At 39.4% G+C, this 22625-nt stretch overlaps 1 protein-coding gene across 8 annotated transcripts in view; it reads right to left on the bottom strand.

Moving 5' to 3' along the window:
• The window catches only part of Kiaa1109 (KIAA1109 ortholog), a 240137-nt gene extending 223042 nt beyond the window's left edge, over window positions 1–17095 (bottom strand). For 7 of the 8 annotated variants that reach the window (XM_045130867.1, XM_045130873.1, XM_045130872.1 and 4 more), the window contains exons 1-3: window positions 17034–17095; window positions 15783–15859; window positions 5596–5727 (exon numbers count right to left, since the gene is read on the bottom strand). In XM_045130867.1, the coding sequence (XP_044986802.1) occupies window positions 5596–5692 (97 nt within the window). In that variant the 5' untranslated portion in view covers window positions 5693–5727; window positions 15783–15859; window positions 17034–17095. The other variant, XM_045130868.1, reaches the window with a different exon arrangement.
• Between the last annotated feature and the right edge of the window lie 5530 nt (window positions 17096–22625).

The following is a 22625-nucleotide window of genomic DNA, read 5'->3' as shown; positions in this document are numbered from 1 at the left end:
GCTTTCCTGTGAAGCCTAAGGACCCTGGTTCAAAGCTCGGTTCCCCAGGTCCCATGTTAGCCAGATGCACAAGGGGGCACACGCGTCTGGAGTTTGTTTGCAGAGGCTGGACGCCCTGGCGCGCCCATTCTCTCTCTTTCCCTCTATCTTTCTCTCTGTGTCTGTCACTCTCAAATAAATAAATAAAAATTATAAAAATAATAATAAAATACTAAGCTTTAAAAAAAAAAGGACGTAAAGAATCTCTACAATGAGAAACACTCATGCGAGAAATTGCAGAAGACACTAGAAAGTGGAGAAAAATCCCTTGTTCCTGGATGGAAGAATCAATATTGTGAAAATGGCAATCTTACCTAAAGCAATCTACACATTTAATGCAATCCCTATCAAAATTCCAAAGCCTTTCTTCATGGAAATAGAAGAAACAATCCAAAAATTCATTTGGAATCACAAAAAAACTCGAATATCTAAAATAATACTGATCAACAAAAATAAGGCTGGTGGTATCACCATACCTGATTTTAACCTATACTACAGAGTCATAGTAACAAAAACAGCATGGTACTAGCACAAAAACAGACATGTAGATTAGTGGAACAGAATAGAGGACCCAGAGGTAAGCCCAAGTAGCTATAGCCACCTGATATTCGATAAAAATGCCAAAAATACTCATTGGAGAAAAGACAGCCTCTTCAGCAAATGGTGTAGGGAAAAGTGGATATATATCTGCAGAAGGATGAAAATAGATTCTTCTCTCTCGCCATGCACAGGAATTAAGTCCAAATGGATTAAAGACCTTAACATCAGACCTGAAACTCTGAAACTGCTAGAGGAAAAAGTAGAGGAAACCTTCCAACATATTGGTCTTGGCAAAGACTTTCTGAATACAACCCCAATTGCTCAGGCAATAAAACCACAGATTAATCTCTGGGACCTCATGAAATTACAAAGATTTTGCACTGCAAAGGACACAGTGAAAAAAGCCAAGAGGCAACCTACAGAATGGCAAAAAATCTTCGCCAGCTATATATCTGATAGAGGATTAATATCTAGGATATACAAAGAACTCAAAAAGTTAAATAATAAGGACTCAAACAAGCCAATCAAAAACTGGGCTATGGAGCTAATTAAAGCATTCTCAAAGGAAGAAATACGAATGGCATATAAGCATCTAAGAAAATGTTCTACGTCACTAGTCATCAGGGAAATGCAGATTAAAACTACATTGAGATTCCATCTCAATCCTGTTAGATTGGCCACCATCATGAAACCAAATGATCATAAATGTTGGCGGGGATGTGGATAAACAGGAACCCTTCTACACTGCTGGTGGGAATGCAATCTGGTCCAGCCATTGTGGAAATCAGTGTGGAGGTTCCTAAAACAGCTGAAGATTGATCTACCATATAACCCAGCTATAGCACTCCTAGACATATATCCAAAGGACTCATCTCATTTCCTTAGAAGTACGTGCTCTACCATGTTTATTGCTGCTCAATTTATAATAGCTGGGAAATGGAACCAGCCTAGATGTCCCTCAACTAAATGATGAGTGGATAATGAAGATGTGGCACATTTATACAATGGAGTTCTACTCAGCGGTAAAGAAAAATGAAGTTATGAAATTTGCAGAAAGATGGATGGACCTAGAAAGGATTATACTAAGTGAGGTAACCCAGGCCCAGAAAGCCAAGCGCCACATGTTCTCTGTCATATGTGGATCCTAGCTACAGATGATTGGGCTTCTGTGTGAGAAGGAAAATACTTGGTAGCAGAGGCCAGTAAGTTAAAAAGGAGACATAAAGGGAAGAGAAAGGAAGGGAGGAGGGTACTTAATAGGTTGATATTGTATATATGTAAGTACAATGATTGTAATGAGGAGGTAATATGATGGAGAATGGAAGTCCAAAGGGGAAAGTGTGGAGGTGGGAAGGGAGGGAATTACCATGGGATTTTTTTTTATAATCATGGAAAATGTTAATAAAAATTTAAAAATTAAAAAAAAAAAAGAAAGAAATATAGAATGGGTTCACCAGGGCCTTCAGCCACTGCAAACAAACTCTAGACACATGTCCACCTTGTTCATCTGGCTTATGTGGGTCCTATGAATCAAACCTGAGTCCATTGGCTTTGCAGCCAAGCAACTTAGCCTCTAAGCCATCTCTCCAGCCCTGGAATCAATTTTCAAATGAGTTATATTGCTTTAACTTTTCATGTTTCTTGTGTTTCATTTGGGAGTAACACACCTGGGATTAAATCTTAGATTAGAATTTTCTTTTTTAATTACCCAGATTCCTTCAGTGGAAGTCTCTGCAGTGTTCAAGTGGGACTGCATTGCAGTAGGATTGAGATGTTATTTCTCCCTACTGGACTGGACTAGTAGTCTTCAAGAGTAGACTACTGTGAATTATAGAAGCAACCACAACTAATGGATACACTACTATGAAAATATAGGAACAGCTGATTAAAAACAATCATCCTTCCAACATCAATAATTTGAGGGAATAGAAGAAAAAATATAGTACATTGTACCAAGCAAGATATTTGTTACTAAAATAAAGTAAGATTAACCATTAGTAAATAAGCAACATATAGAAAACAGAAGCAGCCAACAGAAAGATATACTAGTTACTTTACTTGTGGTAACCAAATTCCTGCCAAGAAGCAATTTAAAGGAAGAAAGGGTTTATTCTGGCTTACAGTAACAAGGGAATACATTCCATCATAGATACCAGCTGATATCAACAGTCAGAGGAGAGTGGGAACAGGAAGCAGGACCAGACTACAAACCTGATGCCCATCCCCAGTTAGCCACTTTCTCCAGCAAGTTCCATTTCCTAAAGGTTCCACAATCTTCTCAAACAGCACCACCAGCTGGAGACCAAGTGTCCAAATACATAAGCCTATGAAAGATATTTCACATTCAAACCAAAACAAAGGGTGAAACAATAAAGACAAAGGGAGAAGATAAAGCAACTCCATATGAAAAGCAATCAGAAAACCTACAATAACCCTTCACTTGGGAGATGAGGAAAAAAGACCTCCATCTTCAGGCCATTTTTTGAGAAAGTCCAAAATAAAAGGAGAAAGTGAATCAGGCAGAACAAAGCTGGTTCACTAAACAAACTAGATACAATGTAAGTATAAAAGTAAAAGAAAGAGAACTAGAGAACTAGGTGGAGATGCAGAGTACATACATAGTTCCTAGTATGTGCCTGGTGGCTTGGCCTTTCTCTGCATAGCACAAAGGAAACTTGTTGCCCAAAGTTTCCTCTTTCATTACTACTAAAACTATGATTTTTCTACTGTCACCCACCTTATAGAATGGCTGCTCTCCAAGTATCTCTGATTTATTTTCCAGAGATTCTAGCAGTGCAGCAATGAGAATAATTCACCATCTTCCATCTCTCCCAGTCACCAGATTTTAAATTCATTGACATAACATACTTCCTTAACCAGCTAAGGCTTGGTGCAATGTGCCAGTAAGGAAAAGCAAACATCTCAGCTCCAGGAACAAGTAGACAGGTCAAGGTCCTACCCATCTTCCAAACTGCCCCCATCTCATTCATTTTATCCTGCATGGCTGCCTTAGCTACTACCTCATCGATGGCCTTCCAGTGACAGTTTGCTTTGTTTTTTTTTAAGTGAGAAAAATTGTTGGTTTTTAACTAACAAACACACAAATAATTTTTTAATCTATCTCATGGATATATAAAAAGCAAAAGAAAGAAGTTTAATAATTTTTTCTTTACTTTTAAATGTATTAACTACTTTCTAAATTAGTTGAAAATAATATACATTTAACTTTTAGTTAACATCCCAATAAGATCTTAACTGTTGAAATTATTATGATTTATAAAAGCAAAGCAGTCACTGGCATAATAAAATGTGACATTTCTTAGACTGATAATAGCATTGTTATGGGAAGCACCATAATTTCTCCATGAAACTTATTTATAGAAAATTTCTTTTATTCCTTATTGCTATTTTGCTTTGTTTCTCCTTTTTCTTTTTTTCTTGAAGAACAGGGTTGATATAGAACAGAAAATAGTAAGAAATTCTACATGACAGAAAAAGGGACAGATATGAAATAAAGAAGAATGCTGCAATTTACTAAATTTACAAGGTAATTTTCAATGCTGTGTTTATAGAGGTATATTGCATGCTAATATTTAAGTGCTATTCTATGCTAATATTTAGTAGTCATTTTATTGTTTGGATTTCATTAGCAATATCCATTAGTTTGTTATCAAATAAAACATACAGAACTTGATTGTAATGCAATCCTACCTACAAATGATGAAGCATTAGATTTTTATCTATTTCACCTCTACCCATATACCTCCCCCATGAAATAAGCATAATAAATCTTCACTTAAGCTGTTGGGCTGGAGTACAGCTTAGTGGTTAAGGCGTTTGCCTGCAAAGACAAAGGATCCCAGTTCAATTATCCAGGACCCACATAAGCCAAAGGCACAAAGGGACGCATGCACCTGGAGTTCGTTTGCAGTGGCTGAAGGCCCTGGAGTGCCCATTCTCTCCCTCTCCCTCTCCCTCTCTCAAACACACAAAGCCTCTTTCTCTCTCAAACAAATAAATAAATAAAACATAATGAAAGGAAAAACAACTGTATAATCTACATAAGTTATTTAATGTTTGAGCGTCAATTGTCCAACATATTAAAAGGGAAAAACTAAAATCTACCTTCATAAAGCTGCTCTGAGCACAGACTACAAATGCAAGGTTCCTCTGTTATTTGGCACACAGTGATGCTCAATAAATTCCACTACCCTCCTTATCCTTTCTTAATCTTCTTACATGTCAATCTCATATGCCAAAATTCAAACCAAAAACCATTCTTTCATGGCAACTTCCTTGTCAATAATAGCCTACAGAATCTCTCCCTTCCTTGTTATAATCTTTGTATTTCTTCCTCTCCATTCTTATTCATTTGTTCATTGCTCATTCCTTCTTCTCCCCTCTCTCTGCTCTATCATTCTGAATTATTTGTGTGCAGTATACCTAAAATACCTCTAGAATAGTATACAAAATAATTATGAGTAGTAGAACCCACTGCCTAGTGCACAAGGAGTAAAGAAACAGAATAAAATATTGCATATCCAGCCAGGCATGGTGGTGCATGCCTTCAAACCCAGCACTTGGGAGGTTGAGGTAGAAAGATCGCTATGAGTTCAAGGCCAGCCTAAAACTACATGGGGAATTCCAGGTCAGCCTGGGCTAGAGTGAGACCCTATCTCAAAAAGCAAAAAAAAAAAAAAAAAAAAAAAAAATTTTATTTTACTATATAATGTATTTTCTATGAAGACTTATTACTTTTACACTAAAATGGTCTGAGTATATGCTGGGGTAGGAACAGAGAACTAGGAAATCTGAATTAAGAAAAATAAGCTACATACAATTATCTTTTTTCTCACATTGCTCAATAGCCTTCCAGAGCAAATATTCAAAAACATATATAAAAGCTCCTTTCCTAAATCAAATGAATGGTACTGTAGCATTCCAAGTTCAGGCAACCACTACTTAAAAACCACACAGAAAACACAATAAAGTACAAGAAAAATACATTCTACTTACCAACAAGAAGCCAAACAACATTGGAATTGTGTTCTGTAAGAAAATCTTCTAACTGAGTGATACTGGGGACAATACTGTCATTCTTTCTTTGATCCATTACTTAAGTTTGTCCAGAAAAAAGCATCTAAAAGCCTAAAAAAGTTAACAGTAGAATTTAGAATCAAACATTAACAAAACTGCAACAAAAATTAAATTTAAAAGGGTGAGTTAAGGGCTGGAGAGATGGCTTAGCGGTTAAGCGCTTGCCTGTGAAGCCTAAGGATCCCGGTTCGAGGCTCGATTCCCCAGGTCCCACGTTAGCCAGATGCACATGAGGGCGCAAGTGTCTGGAGTTCATTTGCAGGGGCTGGAGGCCCTGGCACGCCCATTCTCTCTCTCTTCTCTCCCTATCTGCCTCTTTCTCTGTCTGTCACTATCAAATAAATAAAAATAAAACAAAAAAAAAATTTAAAAAAAAAAAAAAAAAGGGTGAGTTAAGCCAGGTGTGGTGGCACATGCCTTTAAACCCAGCACTTGAGAGGCACAGATAGTAGGACTGCCATGAGTTTAAGGCCACCCTGAGACTAGAGCTAGATCCTACCTCGAAAAAACAAAAAAGAAAAAATAAAATAAAAACAAACAAATAAAAGGTGAATTACGTGGCTAATTTAAGCAATTTGTTTCTTTGAATGTGAATGCAAATATATAACAAAAATGTCTATATTTCTACCTAAAATATAAGACAATGAATCATATTTGAAATGTCTTGATTTTTTCGTCCCTAAAGGTTTTATTTAATAATTTTACATTTGTATATTAGGTGGGATAAGTCCTCTCAATTGCTAACACCTCTGAGTTCTATTATGTCACAAGATAATAATCTTCTTAGTTTAGATTCATTCTAGGGAGTTTGAACAGTAAAAAGATCTGCCATCACAGGTTCAAGACAAATTATAAGACTATCAAACTGAACGCATATGACTGTGCATGCATATTATGTGTACATATATATGTGTATACACAGACATATGCAGGATGAATAGGGATATTTAAATAAACCAAGAATGCATTAAAACTAACGAATCAGGGCTGGAGGGATGGCTTAGCAGTTAAGGCGTTTGTGTGCAAAGCCAAAGAACCCAGGTTCGATTCTCCAGGACCCATGTTAGCTAGATTCACAAGGGGGCGCATGCATCTAGAGTTCATTTGCAGTGGCTGGAAGCCCTGGCACACCCATTCTCTCCCTCTCTCCCTCCCTGTCCCCCCCCCCCGTTCGTTCTTTGTCAAACAAATAAGTAAAAATAAAAATTTTTTAAAAAACTAATGAATAAGGTTCTTATGTCCTGATCCCAAAGAGAAAATCATTTCTCTGTTAATACAATACCAACATAATAACCCCAGTACAACTATATAAGAAAATTATCTTGAAATGAAACATAAAAAAGGGGAAAAAGTTAGACCTAATCATAAAAAGAATTATACAGTTAATACTGCTTCATGGCCCAGTAGCACAGTTATTTTTTACAGAAAACTAGAAAAATAGTTAATGTTTTTCTGGATGCAAAAAGAATATATAAGGACAGGGTTTTCTCTGTAATTCAAAAATGACTTGTAACATTTCTAAATGTATTTCCTATTTATTCACTACAACCCTCATATTTAGAGAACACAAAAGTCTTGAAACTGAGTAAGACAATATTGCCAGATGCCATTCTACAACAGATTACAATTTTCTACTTTCATATGTTATCACAATGTTAGCATAACTTAGAAAGGCTAACTAAACATCTCTTTGAGAGAAAGAAGATCAATATAAAAAGTGATACTTATATGAAAAACCAGCAGTAAAAGAGCTAGAGACCATTAAAGAATGGTTTTGCTTTTTAAATCTTTTTTCTATAAACTGAGTAAAAACATGTTCTCATATTTCTCAAAGCTCTGAAAAATTCATCAACCAGCAGCCTAAAATTTGGAAAAGGGACCTCTTTATAACATGAGTTTTCTGTTTTATCCTTTTTAGCTATTAAAAACAAAGACAAAACTTGAGATCAAAGAAAATACTTTGAAAAGACCCATCATTTAAGAAAAATTGTGTGCAAATATGGATTTGATAGCACTGAAGAAAAAGAAGGCAAAGTATCAATGTAGTAAAGCCTATCACACACTCCTGTGATCTCAGTTCCTCAGGAGGCTGAGCCATGAGAATGGTAAATTCAAGCCCAGCATGGACTACACAGTGAAACTCTATCTGAAAACATAAATACTAAGTAAACCAAATATTCACATATTTTATAATGGTTTATATGTTGTAAAATAATGTATGTGCCTATCATATGCTCATTTTTTAGCAAGAAAGCACCTTTAACCACTGAGCCATCTCCTCAGCCTTATTTTATTTTAACATGTTAAAGGTGTCCTATGACTACACCACTGAAGACGACAAGATGGCCTACTGACTGATGATAACTTAGGGGCACTGAAATTGGATTTCCACATTAGAAGGTGAAATGTTTCCAATCAATTCCAAATAGTGATCTATCCACAAAAGAATCTACAGTCCTCGTCAAAAATCACCAACAAGCACCACTGTAACAACTCACTCTTCTCATCAAAGAGAATCGAAGAGAGTATCGTGACTGCAAAGATAGAAAACTGCAGTATCAGTTGCAACTGATATTTCTCCAAATATCAGATTAATGAAAAGCCATTAGAAGAAATCATCACATAATGGCTCATACTTGAGTGAGTAAGTATAGAAATGAAGGCTAAGGCTTAATAAGGGCCCTAAAGTAAGAGAGGGTGGGTTCTGGTATAAGGGAATCAATCCGGACAACAAAGCATCCTAAGGAGCTGGGGCTTAGCTACAATTAGTGGTACACCACCAAATGCTTAATGAAGAGGAGCTGGAAGTAGATAAAGGAAAGTATGTCATCTTTATGTAACAAATGATGAAACAGGAAAAAAAAAGTTGGTTTCCTTTTCCTTTTGCATTCATGCCAGTACTTTGATGGTAACGGGACATCTTCACCAAAAAGATTTGCACTTGAGAACTGTGCAATCAACTTACAAAGAAAATCTAATGTTTTAAGTTTACAATTCGTGTTGAGGCCGCATTAATAGCAATCCTGGGACACATAACAGAAAGTAGATTACGGCAGTCATCAGCATGAGCATTAGACAGGGACAGGAGTCTCGGTGGACAGGATCTGGTAAGAGTTCATTAGGATTCACTTGTGCAGACAGGCTAAGTGAAACCAGAGAAGGATGAGAAGAGCATACAGGTACCAGAGAAGGAGAGCATCCACAGCATTGGGAGTGGCCAGAAGCTGTCCAGCTCAAGTTCTCCATGGCTGAGAGACTGAGGGCTTGAGAAGACTAAGAGCATCTTCACAGGAAGGCTGCCTAATACAGTGGTGGGGAGAACTCAGGAGAAAGCAGAAAACCAAAGCAAGTGAGTGACAAATGCATGTATATGTCCACTAATAGCTAGACAGTAGCAATACAGTGAAATGAGCAGACAACTCTCTTTCTCCAAAGGGCTCTCTAAGAGGAACCAGGCCCTAGGAGAAAAGGCAGGGAAAGTAAAGGTGAGCCTGTTTTCCAAAAAGAAAAGACCTGCCCAAGGAATGATGGGGACATGTGAAAAAGACACAGCCAACTACAGGGGACTCACAGGAGCAAATTCTGGGTCAACCTAAACTGGGAATGATGGCACATGTCTATAATCCCTCTATTCCATAAACAGGAAGGTCCCAAGTTTAAGACCAGCCTGGCCCACACAGCAAGACCCTATCTCAAAATAAATATGTTAATTAATAATTAATAAATCTGAAACAACTTGAAAATGAGTGGAAGTAACACATTTTAATCTATTTAGTAAACCAGGAATCTATGGTTAATCTCTGTCAACTTGACAAGATTTAGAGTGGAAACAAATCATTAAGAATGTCTGTAAAAGGAGTTTCTGTATTTGCTTGAGGTAGGAGGAGCCCCTCTAACTGTGGGTGTCACCATTCCATAAACTGGGTCTGAAATGACTAAAAAGGAAAAATTGAGCTAAGCAGCAGCATCGACTGCTCTCTGCTTCCTGACTATAGATGAAAAGTGACCAAGTCAGCCTCCTGCTTCTACAGCTGTCTTCCCCACGTGCCCTTGAACTATAAGCTGACATAAACCCTTTCATAATGAAGCTGCTTCTTGTCAGGTCACAACAGTGAGTAAACAATAAACCTGTAATACTCTGAAATAAACAAACAAGGACAAAGGCAAACAACACTAAAAGGAAAGAGTGGAGGGATAAAAAGGAGGCACTTTAAGATAAGATCAACAGGACCTGCTTCAGAAGAGGAAGAGAGCAGCCTACTAAATAGATTAAAAGCAGGGACTGTACTATCTCACCTGTGTTCAAGTAACAGCTGACATTACAGTTGTGTGACTGGGGCCAAAATACCTAATCTCTCATTGCAGTTCTGTAGTGTTTAAAGTAAGGACATGAGGGGCTGGAAGATGGCTTAGCAGTTAAGCGCTTGCCTGTGAAGCCTAAGGACCCCGGTTCGAGGCTCGGTTCCCCAGGTCCCACGTTAGCCAGATGCACAAGGGAACGCACGCATCTGGAGTTCGTTTGTGAGGCTGGAAGCCCTGGCACGCCCATTCTCTCTCTCCCTCTATCTGTCTTTTTCTCTGTGTCTGTCGCTCTCAAATAAATAAATAAATAATTAAAAATATATATATATTTAAAATAAGGACATGAGGGCTGGAGAGATGACTTGGAGGTTAAGGTGCATGCCTGCAAAGCCAAAGGGCCTAGGTTCAATTCCCCAGGACCCACGTAAGCCAGATGCACAAGATGGTCCATGCATCTGGAGTTCATCTGCAGTGGCTGGAGGCCCTGGCATACCCATTCTCTCTCTCTCTCTCCCCCACACACACACTCTCTCTCTCTCTCTCTTTTTCAAATAAATAAATAATAAAATAACAGTACACAAACATAAGTGATGAGCCCACTGTAAATGAACACTTCACATAATATAAAATGTAAGCTTTACACCTAGAGGGCTGAAGAGATGACTTAGCCTGTGAAGCCTAAGGACCCAGATTCGAGGCTCAACTCCCCAGGATCTACGTCAGCCAGATGCACAAGGGGGCGCACACATCTGGAGTTCATTTACAGTGGCTGGAGGCCCTGGTGCACCCATTCTCTCTCTCTCTCTCTCTCTCTCTCTCTCTCTCTCTATCTGCCTCTTTCTGTCTGTCACTCTCAAATAAATAAAACAAAAAAAGATAATACTAGAATATATTTCTGTTGGTATGTAGTAATATCTGAAGTGATATGGTATGTATGTGTGGTATATGCACATGTATGTGCAGAAGCATGCACCTCTACAGGTGCACAAAGGCCAGAGGAGAAGGTCAAGGTGTCTTTACTCTATAGCTCATCTGTATATTTTCTTGAGTCACCCTCTGAAGGTGGAGCTGCAGATTTTTTGAGCCCCAGTGACTCTTTAGACACTGCTCCCTACAGGTCTGGGGTTACAGAGGTGAACAGCCATGCTCTGCTGGTTATTTGGGTTCTGCGGAATGAAACTCAGGCTCTCGTCAATGTGACAAGCACTCTTACCTGCTAAAGCCATTTCCCCAGCCCTGGAATACATTTTAAAAATTAATAATAATAAGATTAGCATTGCACATACAGCAAGCAGTGACTTAAAGGACCATCTCTAGGTAAAAACTTTTATTCATCAGGATACAAAGCCTAAAATTCTGCCATGCTCACATAAAGTGGATATTAATACTCTTAAAATGTAAATATATCCATGCCCGTGCTTAATTACTGAGAATCATGGTGAAAAATGCGTCACAAGGCAATTTCACTGTTTTGAAAATGTCAGTGTATACTCACACAAACCTGGATGATACACTCCTCTACACACCTAGGCTTTATGGTACAGCCTACTTGTTCTAGGCTATAAATCTGTACAGTACATTGCTTATTAAATAATGTCACCAACTCTAACACAGTATTTTATATACCTAAACATCTAAAATGAAATGGTACTATACTAACATATGGTATAAGAGGTTGTTTTAAATGGTGTATGTGTATAGGATAATATGGGTTACTACAAATGAAGCTTACAAAAGGACTTAAGAATTGCTTATCATTATCAAGTATTATGTACTGCACATAAGTATATATGCTATGTTTTTATAAAATGGGAAGAGCCATGGGTTTGTTTACACTGCATCACCACAAATATCTAATATGCTGTGCTAACACTTTATAAGCTACAACATATCTAGGCAATAGCTATATTGTAATCTTAAGGGAACACAGTAACATATGTGGCCCATTATGGCTTTTCAATATTTTCTACCATTAACTATTGCCATATTTTATTAGTGTAAATTAATTCATCAAAGCATTATTGTCAATGACAAGTAGGACCTACAAATATCACAAAAACCTGTGGTGCTTCAAGATAGGTAAACTCTTAAAAGGACAAAAGCAAATTCAGTTCAAAAAAAGAAAAATTATTTAAATAAAGTTTAAAATAATGCATGAGGGCTGGGGAATAGCTTAGAAGTTAAGACGTTTGCCTGCAAAGCCTAAGGACCACAGTTTGATTCCCCAGGACCCACATAAGCCAGATGCACAAGGGGATGCATGCGTCTGGAGTTTGTTTGCAGTGGCTGGAGACCCTGGAGCATCCATTCTCTCTTTCTCTCTGCCTCTTCCCCCTACCCCCTCTCTCTCAAACAAATAAGTAAATATTTTTTTAAAATAATAATTCATGGTAGTAAAACAGTAATTAGAATCTGTCTCATTCTTTATAATATGTAAGAAAAAAACATACATTTAACAATAGAATTTCATAACCAAATCTTTTGGTATATCAAAAAAGTATTAAATTATCACAAATAATAGAGATCCACAAATATGAATGTGAACATGAATGACTCTTGGAAGAAAATCAAATACAACAAAGAACAAATATTCAAATATGGCAGTGACAACCCAAACACTGTAAATCAGTAAACTCAATAAATGTGAAGTACATCTTAATATAATCTAAGCTAGGAAAATTTGGGGATGGAGGACGTAGCTAAATGATACAATACATGTTCAGCATGCATGAGGTGCTGGACACAATACTCAGCATCACAACAACCCCCCCCAGATACATATGTATGTGTATATATTTGTATATATATCCTGTACATTATATATGGAAGAACTTTTTTTTCCTTTTTTTTATTGGTTTTGAGGTAGGGTCTCGCTGTAACTCAGGCTGACCTATGTATGTATGTTATGATCTATGACCTATGTAGTTTCAGGGTGGCCTCAAACTCATGGCAATCCTCCTACCTGTACTTCCCAAGTGCTGGAATTAAAGGGGTGCACCACCATGCCCGGCTATATATGGAAGAATTTTTAGCACAGGAAACCATATAAGTGTATATGTGTGTATGTGTGTTCATAATGTGTATGTGGGAACAAAGTGCACATGGGAAAATGGAAGCCCAAGGACAACCTCAGGTGTTGCTTATCAGGTATGTCATCCATCTTTTTTATACATATATATTTTACTTATTTATTTTCAAGGAGACAGAGAAGGAAATGGGTGTACCAAGGCCTTTAGCCACTGCAAACAATCATGTACCATTTTGTGCATCTAGCTTACATGGGTCCTGGGGAATCAAACCTGGGCACTTTGGCTTCACAGGCAAATGCCTTAACTGCTAAGCCACTATCTCCAGCCCTCATCCATCTTTTTTGAGACAGGAACTCTCACTGGCCTAGACCAACTGGCTAGGCAGCAAGCCCACATCTCTCTCTCTCCCTGGTGCTGGGATTATAGACACATACAGTACATTCCATAAGTAACAGGGATCAAACTCAATTCCTCATGCTTTCAAGGCAAGCACTTTGTCTACTGGACTATCTCCTCAGCCCCAAGCAAACCTCACTTTTCTAATCTTGCCTAAATGCTGCTGGCTAACCTTTAGTGTTTAGTGAAACAATTTTTTTAAACTTCAGAAAACTATGTCTCTAAAATCTACACTTCAAACTGAGTCTTCTCAATTCAGGTTCATACACACAGTTACCTAATGACATTGCTTAGAAATTAATGGCCCAAAGTAAATTCATCTCTTCCAATCACATTCCTTGGTCAACCATTCTTTTATATTGCCTACTGCAGTATATAACCCCAGAATCCAATTTCTCAAGTCAGATTATTAAAGAACTTGTTTCATTCATCCTACAGATGTTGACTGACCATTAATTATGTGCATGAACACAACAGTAGCTAGCAATTACACAAGATTTCACTCTCCTGTACAGCCCAAGAAACTCACCCATCCTATCTGCTTTACATCTCTTGACTCTTATTTCCAGCCCTCACTTCCTGTTTGCACTGCTTTACTTTTGGATCTCATGTCTCAGATTCTAATGACAGCCTCTCAGTGACTGCCAGGCTTCCAAATTCCCTACTCTTCAACTCGGCATTCAGACTGGTGCCTAGTTCTCTATTTCAATTTCCTCTGGAATAGAAATTTTCTCAAATTAAAGAATTTTCCTTCCCTCCAGACATAAAATGGCCTCGATATCCATGACCTCATACTGCCTGACACTACCAACACAAGACCATCACAGGAGGAGGGAGAGAGATCATGACATCAAAATGGAAGGGAGACTGATTGAGATGGGGAGGGGATATGAAGGAGAATGGAATTTCAAAGGGGGAAGGGGGCAAGGAAGGGTATTACCAGGAGATATTTTTTACAATCATAGAAAATGTTTGAAAAAATAAAATAAATAAATAAAAAAGAATTTTCCTAACCTCCCAAGAAAAATTTTCCCGTGTCTTAAACATAAAAAACAACAGGATGCTAACGTCTAAAAGAATCCTAGCTTTCCAGTGTACCTTAAGTCAGCAATAAGGTCCCCTAATTTCTTAGCTAAAATAATTTGAGAGGCTTATTAAAAATATTAGTAGCCAGGAGTGGTGGCACACACCTTTAATCCCAGCACTTGGGAAGCAGAGGTAGAAGGATCGCCATGAGTTCGAGGCCATTCTGAGACTCCATAGTGAATTCCAGGTCAGCGTGGGCTACAGTGAGATGCTACCTCAAAAACCAAAAGAAAAAAAATAGCAATTACTTCAGGGACAGTACTCATTTTCTAGTCTTTTATGTAAACACCACAGCAAGAAAATGAGTTCACAAAAATGTTGCCTCCTAAAAAGGAATTCACTACTTTAGTGCTCTATTACTAGAAGTTTGAAATGAAGCCTGCTATATGGCACTCCATAAATATCTATTAAATGTACTAAACTACTTTTTTAAAATATTTTTTATTTATTTGACAGAAAAAGAAGCAGAACCAGAGAGTGAATGAGTATAGGCACACCAGGGCCTCCGGCCACTGCAAACAAACTCCAGATGCATGCACCACTTTGTGCATCTGGCTTTACATGGGTTCTGGGAAACTGAACCCAGACCATCAGACTTCCCATGCAGGTGCCTTTAACCATTGAGCCATCTTTCAGACCCTCTAAATTACTTTTTAACCATGATTTTTAGCTCTTTTCTTCAACTATTCTCCATAAAACTCACAATAAAAATATATACTTGAAGCTTGGATGGCACAAGCCTATAGTCCTAGCACTTGGGAGGGTAAGACAGCAAGTAGTTCCACACCAGCCTGGGCTACAGGGAAAGACTTGGGCACAGAAAATAAACTTTTTAAAAGCCTTTATAAACATGGACAGATTATGAACAAGCAGAAGAGAGACAAGCATGCTGACAGTTGGTAATGTAGCCTTGCTTTTCTACTACCAATGCACAGGCTAAACAGGTGAGTTAATTGTCAGGTTATCAACAAACCAAAAATCAGATAAAATGACTTGTAAGTTACATTATATACCAACTACTACTAGAATTCCATTCCCTGACCATAGGCAAATGAAACAGAAAGTCATCTTTACTCTATCTGAGTTTTAACTAAATTAGGTATTTTTTAAGTCTTAGGCAAAAGTATGTACCCAAGGCGGGCATAGTGGTGCATGTCTTTAATCCCAGCACTGGGGAGGCAAAGATAGGAGGATCGCCTTGAGTTCAAGGCCACCCTGAGACTACACAGTGAATTCCAGGTCAGCCTGAACTAGAGTGAGACCCTACCTTGAAAAAAAAAAAAAATTTTGTACCCAATTTTATTTCAATCTGAAATGTATCCTTCCTCTTCTCTTCAGAAGGTTCTTCTGCTGTGTTTCATATTACAAACCTGAAAAGGGCAAATTAACCAATTATAAAAGGCTCTAATAGTGGTGAAACAATTTCTAATTAAATGATTTAGAAACATGAACACACAAATAATGACTAGATTTTCTAAAAGTTTTAAAACCACTGTTCTTACAGAGCAGGAGGTGGGACTCTGAGGGCTTTGGTGGTCCAATTCTACCTTCAAGACAACTCAAGGGTGTGGGCTTGAAAATCTTTCTCTCTCCAACTGATGAATCCTTGCTGTTAAAGGGTGCCTTGGTTTCCTTTCTGTTCGGAGCACATGGAACATGTTACCCAATAACAATTACCTTGTAAAACCTTAAGAGGCTTGGATAACACAGAATAAGTATCTCTAACTGAGTCAGACTGTCAGGTTTGAATCCGACTCTGTGGACAAGTTGTGATTTAGAGCTACGGACTTTAATTCTCATTTGGAAAGTTTATATAATACTTTATATAAGGGAGTAATACTTTACAAAATGTTGCTGATTAAATGAAGTGATATAAGTACATAAAGCATATACCAGCCAAGGGTTCATTGGATCTGTACTATGATAGATTCATCTATGTTCATAGTTTACTTATCTAGCTGAGCAAGTCAGCCTCATCGCAATGCTACTGGGTGAACTTGAAGCCTCCTGAAACTTACACCCTTAGTTCACAGGAAATTTACATAAAACATCTCTAGTCATCAGGCAACACTTTGTCCAATGGGATAAGGGAGACAGTAAGTACTCTCAGGAAGGAAAATAATTGCTCTTTTCCTTCCCACGACCAGAAGAGAAGGCTTCTTCCAGGGAGACGTTCCTTCCCTAGTGCAGACAGCCAAGCATCACTTCCTAACACCAAACGCATCCGGCTCGTAGCTTTCCACCTCCCGACAGCCGACCCTAGGAGGCGGGTTCAGGGTCCGGGTTCGCCGCTGGCCGCAGGCCGCAGGCCGCTCGCGCGCGCGCCGTCCAGCCCAGGCTGTCAGGGCTTCCAGGCCTCGCCCCGGACCCGATCCCGGGGCGCAGGCCCGGCGCCGCAAGGCTGGCAAAGAACCGCGGCCAGGACAAACCACCTCCCGGACACACCTCCCGGACACCCCGAGAAAGGCGCTGCCCACCTCAGGGACGCGGACCCGGCAGGCCGACCCCTCAGCCCCGCAGCGCGGAGGCTCGTGGGCTTCTCACCGTGGGCCAGGTGCTCTGATGGCGCGGCGGCCCCGAGCTGCGCAGGACCGCTGCTCACCGCGGGCGCACACCCTCACCCCGCCGCCCGGCCACGGGTCCAGCGGGGCCGACGACCGCGGACGCCCAGGGGGCGGAGGATGGACCGCCGCGAAGGGCGGGCGGGCGGCACTCGCCTGCGTCAACTGGCGCGTCACACGTCAGGGCGCAGGCGCCTCAGACTCGCTTCTTAAGCCACACCCAGGAACCCGCGGGACTTGGACGCGGTCACGGGCGGGCCTGGGTCAGAGCGGAAACGTGGGTCGTGGGGCGGGCCTGAACAGTGGCGCCAAGGTCACCACAGATTTGAGAATCACCTTGCCTTGCCTCAGAGCGGACACGGCAGTAAATGAGAGCTGTATGACGTGAATGAGCCCACACAAAAAACAGAGATGTGTCTCATTTTGTGAAATTTTAACACAATGAATCTGTACACCGAGTAGTTCACGATTATTCTATTAATGAAACTGGTTTGTGCTGGCCATTTTAACATGGTTTAGCAGGTGACCAAGGCAAACAACTATAAAAATTACAGGCTTGGAACACATGTTGGTGCGTTTCTTTTGCACAAACTGTATGAGGAAAAGTGGACCCGAAGGGGACGTGCTCACAAGGCAAATGTAATGCCCATAGTAACAGCAAACTGCCAAGCAAGGATTATGAACTCATTAATCCTCCCTCAATCCTACGAAGAGTATCCTCATTTTTCTATAAGATGCAGATTTAAGACTAAGGTCCTCAGAGCGAAATACTTGGCCAAATTGGAGACGAGGATTTGAATTTAAGTGCTGTGTCTCCCAAAAGTTCATTCTCTACCTCTGACTTGCTTTGAGAGCTCAGGTGTCCACATCTCAACCCTTCCATATAAGTGTTCCATTTTTTTTTTCTTTAATATGGCGTGTGTGTTCATGTGAGCGAGTGCAGGTGCACACATGCTACAGTACAGGTGTGGAGGTCAGATGACAACTTCAGATGTGGGTTCTCATCTGCCAACTTGTTTGAAACAGGGCTTTTGTTCACTGTGCTAGGGCCTACCAGCTTTCTAGCGGTTCTCATATTTTTACCACTCTTCTTGCCCTAGCCATGCTAAGGTTAGAGATGCTCACACCAGTGTTGGGCTTTCCTGGGGACTTGGGAGTATGAACTGAGGTTTCACGCTTGCACAGCAAACACTTCCACTGAGCCATCTTGCCAGCCCAATTTCCATTCTTTTTTTGGGGGGGGTGTTGAGGTAGGGTCTCACGCTAACCTGGAACTCACTATATAGTCTCAGGGTGGCCTCGAACTCACAGTGATCCTCCTACCTCTGCCTCATGAGTGCTGGGATTAAAGGCATGCACCACCATGCCCGGCTTTAAGTTACACTCTTTAATATTTTATTTTATTTTATTTTATTTATTTATGAGAGAGTAAATGGGCGCACACTGCAAATGACCTCAACATGTGCCATAATGTGCTTCTGGCTTATGAGGAAACAAACCTGAGTTCTTAGGCTTCCCAAGCAAGCACCTTAACCTCTAAGCTGTTTCTTCAGTCCCCAAGTCCCACTCTTAAAAGGAATAAGTATGAATCCAAATGTAAGATAAAGCAAAAAGAAAAAAAAAAGAAGAAGAAATATAACTAACTTTTATTGCATATATGGAATGGAGGCTGGCACAGAAAATTGTCTCAGACAAGTTCTAGGGGCTAGAAATTACCTAGATGTGGTTTAAGTCCTCCAAGACAAAAACTAAAGAAAGTAAACTGCTCTGAGGCTAAGAGGAAGAGTTAAGAAGGATAATAGAAAAGAGGAAATTCACTATGGCCTTCCTTCACCCATAAAAAGTACTGTGAGAATTTGAGCATTTCTGCCTCTACTTCCTTCCCAACCCTGCCACCCCATAACCACAAGTGCACATAAGATGAAATAATAAAGATGAAGTATTTATTTGAGAGCCTTTCTATTCCAAAGGCCTACAATCTTGGAAAAATCGTTGCTCTGATATTTCCTGTCATTCATTTGCATGACAAGGTCTCTCTCCAGCACTTTTCACTAGCTTGCCACTAAAGTGAGGGACAAAAGAAATGGCCTCCAAACAATGCAATATGAGTCATTCTAACCAGGCATAGTGAAGCACACACCACCATTATCCCAACACCCTAAAGGTTGACCTCAAATTCAAGGGTATTACCATGGGATATTCCAGCACTTGAGAGGCTGAAGCAGGGTGATTATTGGAAATATGAGGTTATCCTGGATTACATACCAATTTCCAAGATAGTCTGATCTACGTATTGAGAACCTGTTTCAAAAACACTTCTGCAAGAATATTCCTCAAGTTGTATGTACTTTATAGAACACTAGGATGACAAGTTTGATGATAGTTCTTTCTCATAGATATGCACACCCACATATACAACACACAATCAGTAACATAAAAATATGTCCACAAAAACATTTTTATAAAAACAAGTGGGCTAGAGAGATGGTTTAGCAGTTAAGGCACTTACCTACAAAGCCAAGGGATCCAGGTTCGATTCCCCAGTACCCATGTAAAGCCAGATGCATGTGTCTGGAGCTAGTTTGCAGTGGCTAGAGGCCCTAGTACACCCATTCTCTCTCACACTCTCCAACAAACAAATAAATAAAATGAATGGATTCTTATATTATTTTCTAATATCCCTGACAAATAAAATTATTTCTGTCATTTCACTTCCACCTCATACAGGCTGCAGTTCAAGTATCTATTTTGCCACAAGAGTTCAAGGAGTGATCAATGCTAAAACACACAATGAAATATAAATAAAACCAATGAGACCTAGATTACAGAAATCAGTATATACATATATCAAGTATATTTCAGAAAAACTACAACTCCGGGTTGGAGAGATGGCTTAGAGGTTAAGTGCTTGCCTGTGAAGCCTAAGGACCCCAGTTTGAGGCTCAGTTCCCCAGGTCCCACGTTAGCCAGATGCACAAGGGGGCGCACGCGTCTGGAGTTCGTTTGCAGTGGCTGGAAGCCCTGGCGCGTGCATTCTCTCTCTCTCCCTCCATCTGTCTTTCTCTCTATGTCTGTCGCTCTCAAATAAATAAATAAAAAATGAACAAAAAAAATTAAAAAAAAAAACTACAACTTCCCATTTCAAAGATGATTTTAAAAGTGAGAGGGGGCTGGATAGTGGCTTAGCAGCTAATGTACTTGCCTATGAAGCCTAAGGACCCAGATTTGATTCCCCAGAACCCATGTAAGCCAGATGCACACAGTGGTGCATGCATCTGGAGTTTTCAGTAGCTAGAGGCTCTGGCATACCCATTCTCTCTCTCTACCTCTGCCCCTCCTTCCCTCTCTATCTCCAATAAATAAAAATAAAAAAGTGAGAAGAACTGAACATTGATTTTGAAAAAGAAGTTCTGCACATCTTTCAATCCAATAGAAAAAGCCAGTTTTCTATCAATAAAAAGCACTTTAAATAACATACAAAGTTCTACAAATCAATAAACAAAACCAAAACATGAGAAATAGATACGACAACCAGAAACTGTCACAATGTGTACACACACATAAAAAAAAAAAAAATGCAAGCCAGACTATCTAAAGTCTGGGAAACGAGGCTCTTCCTTCTCTGGAAAATACCAAGGCCAGTGAAAGCTGCAATAAAAAGTACTGTTGCTTTTCAATTGACAAAGCTTGATATCAAAAGGGTTTGGGGAAGCAAGCAACCCCTTACCTTGGGTAGACACATGAGTTGATTTAGCCTCATTGGAAGAACAATGCAGTAGTATCTTTATTTTTGTATGTGTATATACATGTGGTGTACATTCGTGAGTGTTTATGTGTTCATGTATGTGGGCAACATACGTACGTTAGTGTGCAATGTGAATATTAGTGAAAGCCAGAAGTTGATATCAAGTGTCTTATTCAACCACTCTCTACTTATTTATTGAGACAAACATCTGAACCCAGAGCTCACTAGTTCTAACTAGTCAACTTGTCTTGGGGATCCCCTGGCACCACTTATCTAGTGCTAACTGACATGTCAGCTATAATCTTTCTTTAGTATCTTCACACATGGAACCATCAACTCTTCTCTCTGCTCCATCTACAGAGGATAAGTTAATGCTCCCTTTCAAGTGTAAATTCCTTTGCTGATTAGCCTTTCTTTATAAACAATCCCCAAATGTGCTTTATTTAAGCTCCTTAATTTGTTAGCTACCACTTGAACTTTCTACCTATAGCCTTTAGAGTAAACAGATGTGCTTTCCGTCCTAATAAAAGGCAAGTTCATGATGGAGAATAGAGTTTCCAAGGGGAAAGTGGGGGGAGGGAGGGTATTACCATGGGATATTGTTTACAATCATGGAAGTTACTAATAAAAAAAACTTTTAAAGGCAAGCCTGTGAGGTCTCTCAGTTACAAACTCTGTCTGAGATCATGTTGTGTCACTGTTCCCCAAGTTATTCCCTCTTCTTTTATGTTTGTCTCTAATCTCCTATAATCTTCCCAGCCCCTTTAGCTATATCTTATTTAAACTTTAAGTATCCATATTTTTGACTCAGGACTATACTTCTAAAGATGAATCATGCAGGTATGTTCATTATGGCAAAAATATAGAAGTTATTCATCACTATGTTGGTGAAAAGATTTTTAACTTAAATATATCTATTTCCAGAAGACTACATAAAAATATATAATATCTATAAAGTAGTGAAAAATAATGTTAGATAAAGGGCTGAAGAAATGACTTAGCAGTTGAGGTGCTTGCCTGTAAAGCCTAAGGACCCACATTTGACTCCCCAGATCCCAAGTAAGCCAGACACTCATGCATGCATGTGCAAAGTCACGCATGTGCACAAGGTGGCACACACATCTGGAATATGATTACAGTGGCTAGAGGCCCTCACACACCAACTGTCTCTCTCTCTCTCTCTCTCTTGATCTTGCTCACACACTCTCTCTCTCTCATAAAAAAAAAATCCAGTTTGTTGGGCTTGTCTCAAAAAAAAAGAGAGAGAGACTAAATTGGGGCTGGGAAGATAGCTCAGTGGTTAAATTCACTTACTTGCAAAGCTTGATGGCCCAGTTTTTATTCCATAGTACCCACGTAAAGCCAGATGTACAAAGTGGCACATTCAGCATGATTTTTTTTAAAAAACATGTTACCAAGTTGTGTGTATATACATACATATATATATATATACATATATATATATATATATATATATATATATATACACACATACATATGTATATATGTGTGTATATATATATTTGTTTATTTATTTTTACTTATGTATTTGAGAGCAACAGAGAGAGAAAGAGGCAGAGAGAGAGAGAATGGGTGTGCCAGGGCCTCTAGCCACTGCAAACGAACTCCAGATGCATGCGACCCATTGTGCATCTGGCTAATGTGGGTCCTGGGGAATCAAGTCTCAAACCGGGGTCTTTAGGCTTCACAGGCAAGTGCTTAACCACTAAGCCATCTCTCCAGCCCTTAGCATGATTTTTAAAAAGACCAACTTAGGGCCGGAGAGATGTCTTAGCAGTTAAGGAGACTGCCTGTGAAGCCTAAGGACCA

This window comes from Jaculus jaculus, chromosome 12, assembly GCF_020740685.1.
Source record: "Jaculus jaculus isolate mJacJac1 chromosome 12, mJacJac1.mat.Y.cur, whole genome shotgun sequence".
Taxonomy (NCBI): Eukaryota; Metazoa; Chordata; class Mammalia; order Rodentia; family Dipodidae; genus Jaculus; species Jaculus jaculus.
The sequence above is the reverse complement of the archived record's forward strand: the minus strand, read 5'-3'. Positions and strand labels throughout refer to the sequence as shown.